Genomic DNA, 13,064 nt, shown 5'->3' with positions numbered 1-13,064 from the left:
AATTCCAGTGCCTTAGCAGCACACTCCACAAACCCAGCCATGAATTAACGCTCTTAATCTCATCCCTACTCGAGCCCTCCCAACGTCTGCATCTGGAGGAAAAGGTGAAGGGGTATTCCTCCGCAGCCGCAGCAGGCAGTTCAGAGAAGTGAAGCCTACACACTGAGGGCTTTATCCCCTGCCGAGGCTTTACCCTTCTGCCCCGGGAAGCCACCACCCCACCCAGCACACCTCAAAACCCAGCCAGACAGAGCTGTTGACACAAAGAGAGCCCCGGGGGCACCAGGAGAGTCTGGACACGTGGGGGAGTCAGCCGTGCATCACCCGACGGCCGGCGGGCGGGCGGGCACTTGGCAGAAAAGAGAGAAAGACGGGAGAGAATCCTCACATCCTAGACAGTCAAAACCCAGACAATCAATAAGGCACACTCCGTGCCCTCTGGCTTCTGGGATGCAGCCACAAGGAGGGTGGGGTGTTCTCCCCAGTTTAACCAGCGCACCGGGCTGATGGACAAGGAATTTGTAGGATCTTTAGCTTCTTTGATAACTATGCGCTGGTCTGATTCTCCCAAGGACAAAGAGGAAGTGTAAACTCTCCCCACTCTGAGCTCTGAGGAAGGTAAACACTGGGTGCCAGGGGTCAAACTGGCTTAACATCCTGAGGGCAGCAAGATCAAGGGCGGCCCTGGGGCCCAGGGCAACCAGGGTTGGCTCAATTGTTCCAGAGCCCTCTCTCTCACGTACACACACGGATGCCTCAGCAAGTCCCACAGAGGGAGGCGCTGAGGGGGCCTTCGGGGGGCTCCCCGCGGTTCAGACAGACTTCCCCAGCCAAAAAGTGGGCGGGGCCGAACCATGAGTTAATCAACTTCCGGCCCACATCTGCTATAAAGGGAGGCAGCAGCCTGCACTGGAGCAGAGCTGCGACTGGGTGAAGGGCCAAGAGCACCGTCCAGAGAGCCACACCCCCTCTCCAGCCGAGGCAGGGCTACCAGCGCCAACACTCGCAGCGGCAGCAGGAACAAACCGCCCATCCCAAGGCACTTTGAGAAATTCAGGTAAGAGCAAAGACAACCCTCTCCAGCTCCGTACCTCCGGCTAAGGCAGAGAGCTCCCATCTGCAGAGTCCCTTCTGTCCGTGGTCCCCAGTGTTCCTCTTTCTTCCCCCGACCCGGAGACCTGCAGCCCTGAGTTGACCCCCGTTACAGCGGTGATCACACGGGAGCGGGGAAGATGGTCAGGATGCCCCAACAATCCCACCACCCAGAAGCAAGGGCCTCGTCTCTCTAGGACCCTCTCCATGGAAGACATTCCTACCTTCCCAGCTCAGGAAAGGGGGTTTTCACGCCTGCTAACTTGAATAAAACAACGATTGTTGAAGGCATTAGAAAAGAATTAGGAAGCACTGTGAAAATCACAGATGTTATTGTAATTTAGCATTTCAGCCTCCTGGAAGGGAAGGGAGATGCCACCGGGCTCAAGATTCGCCAGGGCTGAGACAGAAGGGGAAAAGGCTCAGGATCTAAACCCACCGCGGTTTCTATCTTGCCCGCTTGTTCACGTATCACATGCCAGCGGCAAACACAGGAGCCTGGCCGTGGCTGGGCTGCCATCGCCCCTCCTCCCTCTCTGTCCTTTCAGAACTATCCACTTCATCCAGTCTTTTCCCACTGATTCCAGGATGCGGATGTCTCTGGTCTCTGCCTGCCTCGCCCTGGGCCTGGCCCTCACCTTTGGTGAAGGGTCTGCCTCCTACCAGCACCAGTCTCCGGCGGCCAGCCTGGCCACAGACTTTGGAGTGAAGGTGTTTCAGCAGGTGGTGCAGGCCTCCAAGGACCGCAACGTGGTTTTCTCACCCTATGGGGTGGCCTCAGTCCTGGCCATGCTGCAGCTGACCACAGGAGGAGAAACCCGACGGCAGATCCAAGAGGCGATGCAATTCAAGATTGAAGGTGAGAGACGACGGGGCAGAGGGGCAGGCGGGCACTCAGGGAGCCCTCCCAGGACAGGGGTGTAACTGACCAGAAGAAGAGGGAGGGCTGACCCCGGCTTAGTGGGCCAACTCCTGTCCCGCCAGCCACAGGGATGGACCGCTGCATCTTCTTCCCACCACATCCTGTGTCCTTTGGCTCTTGGCTGGTCACAAGGCGTATGAGCCAGCGGATCTGGTGTGAGATGGCCCTGCCTCACCACTCCTGCACTTTGTGATCTTAACCCCTCGGAACCTCAGTTTTCTCACCTGCAAATTGGGGACAATCAGAGTATCTACCCCATGGGGCTGTTGTAAGGATTAACTCCAAAATGATGCATGTCAAAGGCCTACCTAGCATAACTATTATTGTTATTAAAAGAAGACGGTTAGGGTTTATAACTTTAAAAACAGATAAAAATATGCTAAGCCAAAGCAAGGGTTAGGACCTGTGATTTTTGAGGAAAAGAGGGAGGTGTAGGAGAGATTAAGATTTGGAATGAAATCTCCCTTCAGAGACCCTTGGGGGAGCAGAAGAGTCCTGTCCATGTGGACAGGTTTGGGGGAAGTTGGCCCTGCTGGGAGCCCTGGGTTCAAGGGGAGCTTAATGTGTCTTTTCCTCCCTGTTTTGGCCCAGAGAAGGGCATGGCCCCTGCCCTCCACCGACTGTACAAGGAGCTCATGGGGCCATGGAACAAGGATGAGATCAGCACGGCCGATGCCATCTTCGTGCAGCGGGACCTAGAATTGATCCATGGTTTCATGCCCAACTTCTTCAGGCTGTTCCGTACCACGGTCAAGCAGGTTGACTTCTCTGAAGTGGAGAGAGCCAGGTTCATCATCAATGACTGGGTGAAAAGACACACAAAAGGTAAGCAGGTAGAGAAAAGAGGCCAGTCCCAAGGGCCTGCAGAGATTGGGATTCAAGTCTCAAGGGTCCTGACCCTTCCCTTCCAGCACCTTCTGCTCTGTAGACAGACGGTAAAGTGCTTTAAGAATCAAAGCATCTTGTTTTTTCCATAAATAGACTTGCCCTCTGAACTACCTCTAAAGGCATCCCTAAAAAGTACTATGAGATGTTATAAGCACAGTAATAACCCATGGCAGGGGGAAAACACAGTCCTTCAAGATTACAGCTTAGGGAACAAAGAAAGGGGAAACTTACATTTCCAGGTCTGATCCTAGACAGGATCTCAGGACCAAGACAGTGTGGTGAGCCGGGGAAGGCTTTCTGAGACACTTAGGAAGATGGAACGGATTGAAAGCAGCTAGACTGGGTTCACTAAATCTTACCCAGTCCGTCTTCTGATGGGATCCCTTCTGACACACATCCATTTGATGACTGGGAGCTCAAGGGAACCATCTACAAGGATTAAAACAATATCCAGCCTCCTGATCACCTCGATTTCCCATAGGCATGATCAGCGACTTACTTGGTGAAGGGGCTGTGGACCAGCTGACACGCCTGGTCCTGGTGAACGCCCTCTACTTCAACGGCCAGTGGAAGATGCCCTTCCCAGAGTCGAACACCCACCACCGCCTCTTCCACAAATCCGACGGCAGCACCGTCTCTGTGCCCATGATGGCTCAGACCAACAAGTTCAACTACAGTAAGTGCAAGACTCTCCCTTCCTCAAGTCCCATAGTGACTGATCCTCATCCCTGGGGTGGTCCCCTCCAAGGGAGGAGAAACCCTAGAACACACCCCAGCTGCGACAAAGACTTCCCAAGTAGGAGACACGGGGATTATCGGAGCAGCAGAAAGTAGCTTATATCTTGTGCAAGATGAAGCTGAAATCCAGAAATTACCTGAGGATCCCACTTGACCACCTGATACCATCTCTCATCTTCATGTGGTTCTGGTGTGATAACCTGGGCTTCTCAAATCCTCCTGGGGAAGAGCTATGTGAAGGCTGAGATTCAGGAGGTTGGGATCGGAATAAATCAATAGCTGGAGATTGGGGAGAAGGGTGTGAAGGTAAAGATGGCCAACCAGAGACAGAGAACCCCCAGAAGACACTGTGAATTGGCAGAAGAGAAGGCAAATGGAAATAAAAAATGAACAGGGGAGTGGTGGTGCTGGTGGGTGGGTGGGGAGCCTCAAAAGCCAGGATGGAGAGTTGGTTTCCAGAGAGGATGGAGGGGCCTGGAGGACTAATGGGAAAGCCAACACCGGGTTAGAATCAACAGGAGCTGGAGTTATTGCCAATGCTCTATCTTGGTGTCTTTCCCAGCTGAGTTTACCACCCCCGACGGCCATTACTACGACATCCTGGAATTGCCCTACCACGGGAACACTCTCAGCATGTTCATTGCTGCCCCCTATGAAAAAGAGGTGCCGCTCTCTGCCCTCACCAGCATTCTGGATGCTGAGCTCATCAGCCAGTGGAAAGGGAATATGACCAGACTGACCCGCCTCCTGGTTCTGCCCAAGTAAGCCACCCCTTGCTCTAGTCCCCTCTGCCTCCTCCCTCCCCTCTCCTCTGGCTCCCTGCTGTTGCCACACACAATAACACCCCCCCCCCCCCGCCCCCCGCCAGCCACGTGGAGTTTCCCAAAACTGACTTTTGCAGGGCAGGGAGCTGCTGCGTGGGTGCGGATGGGACACACTCTGGCCTGGGTTTGATTAAGATTCTGCTCATCTTCCCTTTGGCGGTGGAGGGCAGCGGGGGTGGGGGTGGGGGGGAGTGGGGGGGAGTTTTTCGAGACCACGCCACGCCCACCAACCCCTGAATACCCAGCAAGAGCTAGCCAGAGGAAGAGCTGGAGAGATGACGGGAGGTGGGAGGGCCAGGGAATACATTGGTCGGCGCCCTTTTATGAATACCCCTCACTCCCACCTCCATCTCTTCAAGTCAACATTCACACAATGGAGACAAAAGGAATCACTTGTGCAGATGAAGCAAGCCTGAACTCTGGCTTCTAGCTGGCTTGCCATGAAGCAGATTTTAAAAATTCTTCTGCAGAAGTGAAGAGGGTGCTGGAGGCTGAGGCTGGGTCCATTCCAGAATCGTGGGGAAGCCTCCCACTATGCCGACCCCACATTTCCAGATGCCATAATGCCAGGCTTAGGGAAAGAGGACAATTTAGTTGGTTAGCACGCCCTCTCTCTCTCTCTCAAAGAACGGAGGTAATTAGTTGTGCCCTGGTGGGAGGCGGAGCGAGCTCCCCAAAGCCTCGCTGCTGGAGTCCTCTTTGGACTCAACTCTCAGAAACACAAGCTACAGACCAGATTTCTGTTCAGCTAGCCTTTGCAGGGGAATTTGCCCTTCCCCACTCCCACCCCAGTGAGACTGAACACAATTGTGCTGCAACCACTGCCTCATTTGAGGAAAGTAATTAGTCAGAGGTTCGAGGGGGTGGGGAGCTTGCAGAAGAAATGTTCGTTAGTATCAGAATCTTCCCAGCAAGGAGAGAGACCTTGCCAACAGATTTGAAAGAAAAACAAGCCTCCCACTTCTGTGTTCACATCAGTCCCCCTCCTGTCGTGTGTGTGTAGCGGGGCAGGGGTACCTGGTAAGGCTAGACGTGGCCTGAGCTGGAGCTGTGTCCTGCTGCTGTCTGTAGGTTCTCCCTGGAGACTGAAATTGACCTCAGGAGGCCGCTGGAGAACTTGGGAATGACCGACATGTTTAGGTCAAGCCAGGCGGACTTCTCCAGTCTTTCAGGTTAGAGGTTTCCCTTTCCTTTTCTTCCCCTGGTGGACAGTGGGGTCTCCCGGAGGACAGAGGTGCTTCCTCTCCCCACCCCGAGGACCAAGGCTAATGCACTCTGGGGTCCGCCTCCATTTCAGATCAAGAGTCTCTGTACGTGTCGCAGGCGCTGCAGAAAGTGAAGATCGAGGTGAATGAGAGCGGCACGCTGGCGTCCTCCTCCACAGGTGAGTCAGGCTCAGGTGAGGCCTGGTGAGTCTCAGCCCCAGGCTTCCACGAGGGGCCATGATCTAGTAGTACCCACACCCAGGGTTCACCAGGAAGACCCCACTGCCCTGGTCTATCTACCAGGCCTCCCCGGGAAGAACAGGGCTTCCTGTGTGGAGAGCATTACCTGATCCCACTGGAAAATGGGCCTGCTTTCCCCGGGATCCCTTTCCCTCCCCACTGGCTCTGAAGTCCCCCTGAATGGGAGGGCCTGGCTTGCTCTCAGAGCGGTCAGTCGACTTAAAGGTGCTTGCTTCCGACGTGCCTTGAAAGAGTTTAGACAAACCTGACTTCGAGTGAGTGGGCTTCCCTTGTGGTTCAGATGGTTAAGAATCTGCCTGCAATGCAGGAGACCTGGATTCAATCCCTGAGTTGGGAAGATCCCCTGGAGAAGGGAAAGGCTACCCACTCCAGTATTCTGGCCTGGTGAATTCCATGGACTGTATAGTCCACGGGGTCACAAAGAGTTGGACACGACTGAGTGACTTTCACTTTCACTACTCAAGCGAGTAGCTGCTAGATCTCTACCCAACTGCCTTAGAGGACACCTTGACACTTTTAGGGTTCACATTATGGGCTCAGTAGTGGCACATGAGTTCAGTTGCTCTGCGGCTTGTGGAATGCTCCTGGACCAGGGATCAAACCCATGTCCCCTGCATTGGCGGGCAGAGTCTTATGCACTATGCCACCAGGGAAGTCCCTGCTATGATTATTTGGCTTCCCAGGTGGCACAATGGTAAAGAATCTGCCTGCCAATGCAGGAGATGCAAGTTTGATCCCTGGATTGGGAAGATCCCCTGGAGTAGAAAATAGCAACCATTCCAGTATTCTTGCCTGGAAAATCCCATCAAAACAGAAGCCCGGTGGGCTACAGCCCATGGGGTCACAAAGAGTCAGATATGACTGAGCACACACGCGCCAGGAAACAACAAAGCCTCCCAAACCACCCACTCCCCAGCGCTGGTGTCACTGAATCACTTGTGACCGATCCAGGCGCCAGCGCCCACGTCCCTCTGTTCTAAGATGCTGTCCTGTCTCTTCCAGCCCTTATAGTCTCAGCCCGAATGGCCCCCGAGGAGATCATCATGGACAGACCCTTCCTCTTTGTGGTGCGGCACAACCCCACAGGTAAGCCGGGGACCCGAGAGACCCCGCCACTCTCAGCCCCCCTCCCCATTCTCCTGGACTCAGGTACCATCCAGGCAGGTGTAGACGCCCCCACTTCCCCCAAGAGGACTCCAGGCAATGAATCACGGCTGTGTTCCCCTTCCACTTCTTGGAGGGCAGTGCTCTCTCTCCAGACAGGGTGCTTGTCTGTCCCTCAGTCCCAGCTTAGTCACTAGAGCAGCTGGGCCTCTGAACACTCATTCATGTCCCCATTATCTCAGTTCGTCCATAAACACCCAGCTGGGTGAGCTGTCCCCCGCCTCCCCCCACTTCTCATCTCCTGTGATGCTTCCATCCTCAGGAACCGTCCTGTTCATGGGCCAAGTGATGGAACCCTGACCGTGGGGAAGGCAGCCCTCATCTGGGACAGAACTGGAGATGTCCAAGAGGAAGAAAGTCCAGAGCAAAGAATTTTTATTAATTCATTTTTCTGGAAAAAGAGAAGATGTTTATTTATTTTTTTCTATGGTAAATTCTTTCGAATCTGCCTCTTAGGCCTAACTTTGGGCTCTCTCAGGAGGGGCAAAGAGGACCTTTGAGTTAAACCCTCCAATGGAGACCCTGGGAGAGACTGGGAGGCGTAACACCCAGCCGGCCTCCCAACTGGACTGCAGGACTCCCAGGACTGCTGGCCCAGCTGCTTCTGCCCATCGCTCTGCCTGTTCGGGTCTTGGGTCTCGGATCCCACCAAGGCCCTGGTAGGATGGCACCACAAGGCTTACATGAAGGAGCGTTTGTGTGCTCGCTAGAATTGTGTGTTCCGGTCACGTTGCCGTCACTCTTGCACTGTCTGCCACTGCTGAGAAGGCGGGCAGCAGGCCCGAGAAGGCCAAGGCGAGAAACACCCTTTCATGCCAAGTTCCATCCTCCCCCAGCTCCGAGGTTCGAGACCCACGCAGGCCTGGCTGCTCCCTCCCCAGGAAACCGTGTGCATATATTATTTTGGAGTGTAGGTGACTTGTTTACTCAGAGAAGCAGGTTTCTGCTTCACACACACTTTATGTTGCAGAAACAGAAGGAGAGAGACGAGGTGTGTGCCTGGTCTTGGTTCCCGTCTCCTGGTGGGGAGGGGGAGATGCCAGGGGTGTGCCCGAATATTTATCACATCCTTGTCCTTGTGCGCTTGGGAGAGAGAAAGGTCTACCGAGAAGGCACGTTGTTTAACGTGTTCACCGTGTTCCCTCCGGGGGTCTGTGTCACTGCATCTCAGGGGAGGCCTCTTGAGTGTCCCTCCCCTCGCCCAGGTGGCAAGCCTCCCGGCACTCACACTGCCACCTGGTGGTGGCCCAACGCCCCCGCGCCTCTCCTTTCCCGGATTTTCCACCCGATGGAGCCGCGTCCCTGGCGGGACCATCCAACTTCGGCTCACTTTCAGAGAGCGAAAGGATGTGGCGGGTGAAGGGAGATGGAGTGGTTTCAAAATTTTCCAATATATTTAGGCGCAGGAGTGCAAGGGGCTCCACGACCTAGCAGGACAGAACTTTCCCCAATTACAGGGTGACTCACAGCCGCGCTGGTGACTCACTCCAATGTGTCATTTCCGGCTGCTGTCTGTGAGCGGTGGACACGTGAGAGAGAGAGAAAGAGACAGCCTGCTCGGGCTCAATTACCTCCGGCAGATAATCTTTCTGAAAGCCAGCTAGCTGAGGGGGTACAGAGAGAGGACCGACTGATTGAAGAATTGCACATAGATGTCGAATGAATGTAACCTAATACAACCCTAATCATCCTGCTGTGCCCTTCAGTGAAGAATCTTCCTTCTTTGTGCGTATGTTGGTTTTTTTTTTCTTTTTTCATGATGCACTGGACAGTGACAGCCACACTCAGTACCCCCACTTGTGGGGTCCATGGCTCTTGAAATTGCTTTTTCACTTTTGATATAGAAGCAAGTAAAAAAAAAATGTTTTTTAAAAAAAATAATAAGTAAATAAAAAGAATATTCCAAAATAGTCCTTGGCCTTGACTTTCCTTGTTTCCCACAGCACAAAATCCAGACCCCATCAGTTCACAGACCTGAAGAAACACACACCGGCAATGGGCAAGGCACACCAACGTGTCCTGGGCGAATTCGCAGGGCTGGCCGCCGGGGCCCACAAGAAGAACCCGGGGACACTGTGTAGGATGAAATTCCCCCTTTAGGCATCATCCTCGAAAAGAAAAGAGGGACTTCCTTGGTGGTCCAGTGGTTAAGACTCTGTGCTTCCACTGCAGGGGGCATGGGTTCCATCCCTGGTTGGGGAAGATCCCACATGGCAGCCTGGCATGGGCAAAAAAAAGGAAAGAGGGTTCCCCAGACACCTGCCACCCACCCAGACACCCCTTTTCACTGTCCCTGTCGCTTCCCACTCTGTTCATTTCCTTCCCCACCAAATGTTCCATCCTCCCCACACCTACCCCACTCCCCATTTCTCAAAACACAAACTAAATCCATTTCCTCCATTGTGGATTCCCAGTGGATCCAGTCAACATCATCGCTGTCTACTTGGCAAGTACTCACCTTCCTTTTTCCTGGTGTGTAACAGTGCTTGCATGCATGTACGCTCTTTAATTTGGGGTGTGTATGTTGTCCTCCCCACTGCCCATATCAGGTTCTTTGAAAGAAGGCTCTTTTGTTACATAGATTGTTAATATCCTCCTTAAAATGTTATCCTGAACAGGCCTTCATTGTCTTCTTCCACTATCTTGAAGGCTCTTGCCAGGGGACCTTCTTCCCCCAATTATTTTCCATTTGTATATTCCACAAGAATTTTTAAATCGAAAAAATACCAAGAACTAGCTGTCACAATCGTATGCTCTCCGGCTCCAGAGCCCTAAAGACGGGACTGATAGACCCAGCCCCCCTGGAAACTTGGATCATGTCTTAATAGGAACCCATTCTTGTCTGGGGGCTGTTGGTCAAAACATTGTCTGATAGTTAAGCGGTAGTGAGCTTTCCATCACTGGAAGTGTTCAAGGACAGGCAAGATGACCTGCTGGTGGGCATCATTCAGCAGTCAGGGTAGAGGAGGTGATTTTTTTTTTTAATGATAAGGAATTCCTGCTCATACTAAGACATTTGAACAGTTTGAAAGAGTAGAAGTGGATTGTTGATTGACATTTTGTTTCCTGGCTTAAAAAATACATCATTGTTGTTACCAACAATGCGGAGATGGACATCCTTGTACCTTTATCCCGGTGCATGTGTGCTCCTATATCCATAAGATAACTTCCTAGCAATGGGATTAAGTGTTTTAAGAAGCTCTCAATCCCACAAGTGTGTGATTCTGGTCACACAAACATCTTTAAATGGTATACAAAACAATTTAAAGTGACCATTTTGCATGGTACGAATCTTACCTTTTCTGAAGCTTAAAAATGCCTTCACAACTTTCCTAAATAAGCGCACTGCCATGAATAAAGACAGACTTTAGGACTTTTCTGGTGGTCCAGTGGCTAAGACTCCGAGCTCCCAACGTGAGGGGTCTGGGTTCAATCCCTGGTCGGGGAACTAGATCCCACGAGCCACAGCTAAGTTTGCCTGCCGAAAGTAAAAAGATCCTGCGTGCCGCAACCAAGACCCAGCGCAGCCAAATTTAAAAAAAAAAAGAAAAAAAGATAAGACTAAGACTTCAGACCTTGAACTAAAAGAAGCTTCACATTATAATTTTCCCTAAGATTATGTTAGCCTTCCTTGGAGCAAACTTTGATTATAATGTTTTGGGGAGTAAATCCAGAAAGTGTCTTCATTCATTGCCTCCCTCCTCAACCATTCAGTACGTACTAAGGCTTTCTCGCTAGCCTTCCCATTCCTGTTTCCCTCCCAAGGGTCAGTCTAGGGGCATCCTTGGGTGCCTCTAACACAATGTACTAGGATGTTCCGAGGAGATGTGGCAACCACATCTCTTCCTTGTGGATTCCTCTCTTTACATTTCAGGCTGTCCTGTCCCCCATGAGGCTGTTGCAGTGAGAGGGGCCCCACAGTGCAATCGAGCCTGGAGGGGAAGTCTTCTTTTCTCCTTAAAAATCCAGTGGGAATCAGGGCAAGACCCAGAAGAAAGAGGCCAAGGATGAGTAGCTCCCCAAACCTACTCTCAGCTTTATTCTTATTTTTAATTAAAATTTATGTTATTAATAAATTCATTATTTCTGGCTATGCTGGGTCTTCATTGCTGTGCTTGGGCCTTCTCTAGTTGTGGCAAGTGGGGGCTACTCTCTACTTGCATAGCACAGGCTCTAGGCACTCAGACTTTAGTAGCTGTGGCACATGGGCTTAGTCGCCCCAAGGCATGTGGGATCTTCCCGGGCCAGGGACTGAACCAGTGTCCCCTGCACTGCAAGGCAGAGTCGTAACCACTGGGCAACCAGGGAAGCCCTTAAAAATTATTTTGTCATTTACTTGGCTGCATTGGGTCTTAGTTGGGACTTCCCAGGTGGCACTAGTGGTAAAAGAAACCATCTGCCAATGCGGGAGACAAAAGAGATGTGGTTTCGACCCCTGGGTCAGGAAGACTCCCCTGGAGGAGGGCATGACAACCCACTCCGGTATTCTTGCCTGGAGAATCCCATGGACAGAGGAGCCCGGTGAGTTATAGTCCTTGGGGTCACAAAGAGTCGGACAGGACTGAAGCGATTTAGCACACATGCACAGGTCTTAGTTGTGGCACATGGAATTTTTCCTTGCGGCATGCAGGCATCTCCTTAGTTGTGGCGCATGGGCTCTGGAGTGGGCTGGCTCAGTAGCCCCATGGTATATAGGATCTTAGTTCCCCGACCAAGGATCGAACCCCCACCCCCTGCACTGGAAGGCAGATTCTTAACCAGTTGGACTGCCAGGGAAGTCCCTACTCTCAGTTTTGGATGAGAGACGCTCTCTTTTAACCTCAGTGACTTCTCCATCTTTCCTTTCCTATTCTCACCATGCAATTGACAAGTCTGGCAGGGCTGAGATATGACTGCAGAACTAGCCGGGAGAAAAGGCCATAGAGGTTACTTGGCCTCTTCCGAGCTGGCTTAGACCACAGGCACAAAGCCTAGACGTGGCGTCATTTTGTTAACAAGATACTTCTATAATGAGACCTAAGCCCAAAACTTCAGCTGGTGCCAAAGCATCCCTCCTACTTCCTGCCTCCTAGACAGATCCTGCTTTGGGCTCACAGCGGGTAGCTGCGCTCATGAAAGCAAAAGTCCAAGAATTCAGGGCACCAGGATCCAGATTTATCTTTTGTCCTCCTTATACCCTGAAAAGATGACCGATATCAGGTGCTGGGCTAGTTGTTGAGGAGTTACCCATCTGAAACAGATCTGCTTAGAAACCGCAAGAGCTTCCTTTTTCTGCACAAGATGCTGCTTCCAAAAGCAGGACACATTGTAGCCTTAATTCCGCAGGATGTAGTTCAAACACTGTCCGTACCCGCTGAGAAGGCTCAGAAGAAAAGAGTCCTTCAGAAAGGACCTCTTCACCACCGAGGGAGTTCGCTCCAGGAAGTGCCCCAGTTAACAGCCCCTTTTGCTCTTCTAGGATATTTTGAGGACAAAGACAGGCATGCAGCCTCAGAGTGCAAAGCCAGCCCTCCTCGGCTTCACCTGGGCCCCCTCCGTAGCTTTTCCAAGCCACCCTTCCTCTATTTCTAGGGATGAAAACCCCACAAGATTTGCCCTGCCTCCATTGTAACTGCCAATTTCCTGTTCATCTCACCCAGTGGAAATTTTGTCTGCCCTCGTATGGGCAAGGACTATGGATTCTAAAAATCCCTCAATAGTAAAATGACTCTATCAGAGGGAAACTCGTCAAGGAGACACCATCTGTTTTCCAAATCATTTTTTAAAGGCGGTTCTTCAAGTGAGTTTCCTTGTGCTAACCGTAGCAGGCACTTCTGCAGAGACACAGAAGTTGAATCACTCGCCCCAGGCTCCCAGGCATGACACTGTACCGCCCTCTCCGGGACATCGTTTAACCCAGGTCACCCTGAACACACAGGAGGGCTCAAACGCAGCCAGGGTCAAGGGTGCTGCCCTTCTGTGTCGTCACTA

At 52.1% G+C, this 13,064-nt stretch overlaps 1 protein-coding gene across 1 annotated transcript; it reads left to right on the top strand.

The window, feature by feature from the left end:
• The first annotated feature begins 901 nt into the window (after positions 1-901).
• On the top strand, positions 902-9,004 carry SERPINE1 (serpin family E member 1). The gene is made up of 9 exons (XM_043456152.1): positions 902-1,057; positions 1,680-1,951; positions 2,606-2,839; positions 3,384-3,578; positions 4,203-4,401; positions 5,536-5,636; positions 5,762-5,848; positions 6,933-7,016; positions 7,357-9,004. Exons 2-9 carry the CDS (start codon positions 1,681-1,683, stop codon positions 7,392-7,394), a joined length of 1,209 nt encoding a protein of 402 aa, XP_043312087.1. The 5' UTR covers positions 902-1,057; position 1,680; the 3' UTR covers positions 7,395-9,004.
• Positions 9,005-13,064: the final 4,060 nt, after the last annotated feature.

The sequence above is a fragment of the Cervus canadensis genome, chromosome 32 (assembly GCF_019320065.1).
Source record: "Cervus canadensis isolate Bull #8, Minnesota chromosome 32, ASM1932006v1, whole genome shotgun sequence".
In the NCBI taxonomy this organism is placed as follows: domain Eukaryota; kingdom Metazoa; phylum Chordata; class Mammalia; order Artiodactyla; family Cervidae; genus Cervus; species Cervus canadensis.
The sequence above is the reverse complement of the archived record's forward strand: the minus strand, read 5'-3'. Positions and strand labels throughout refer to the sequence as shown.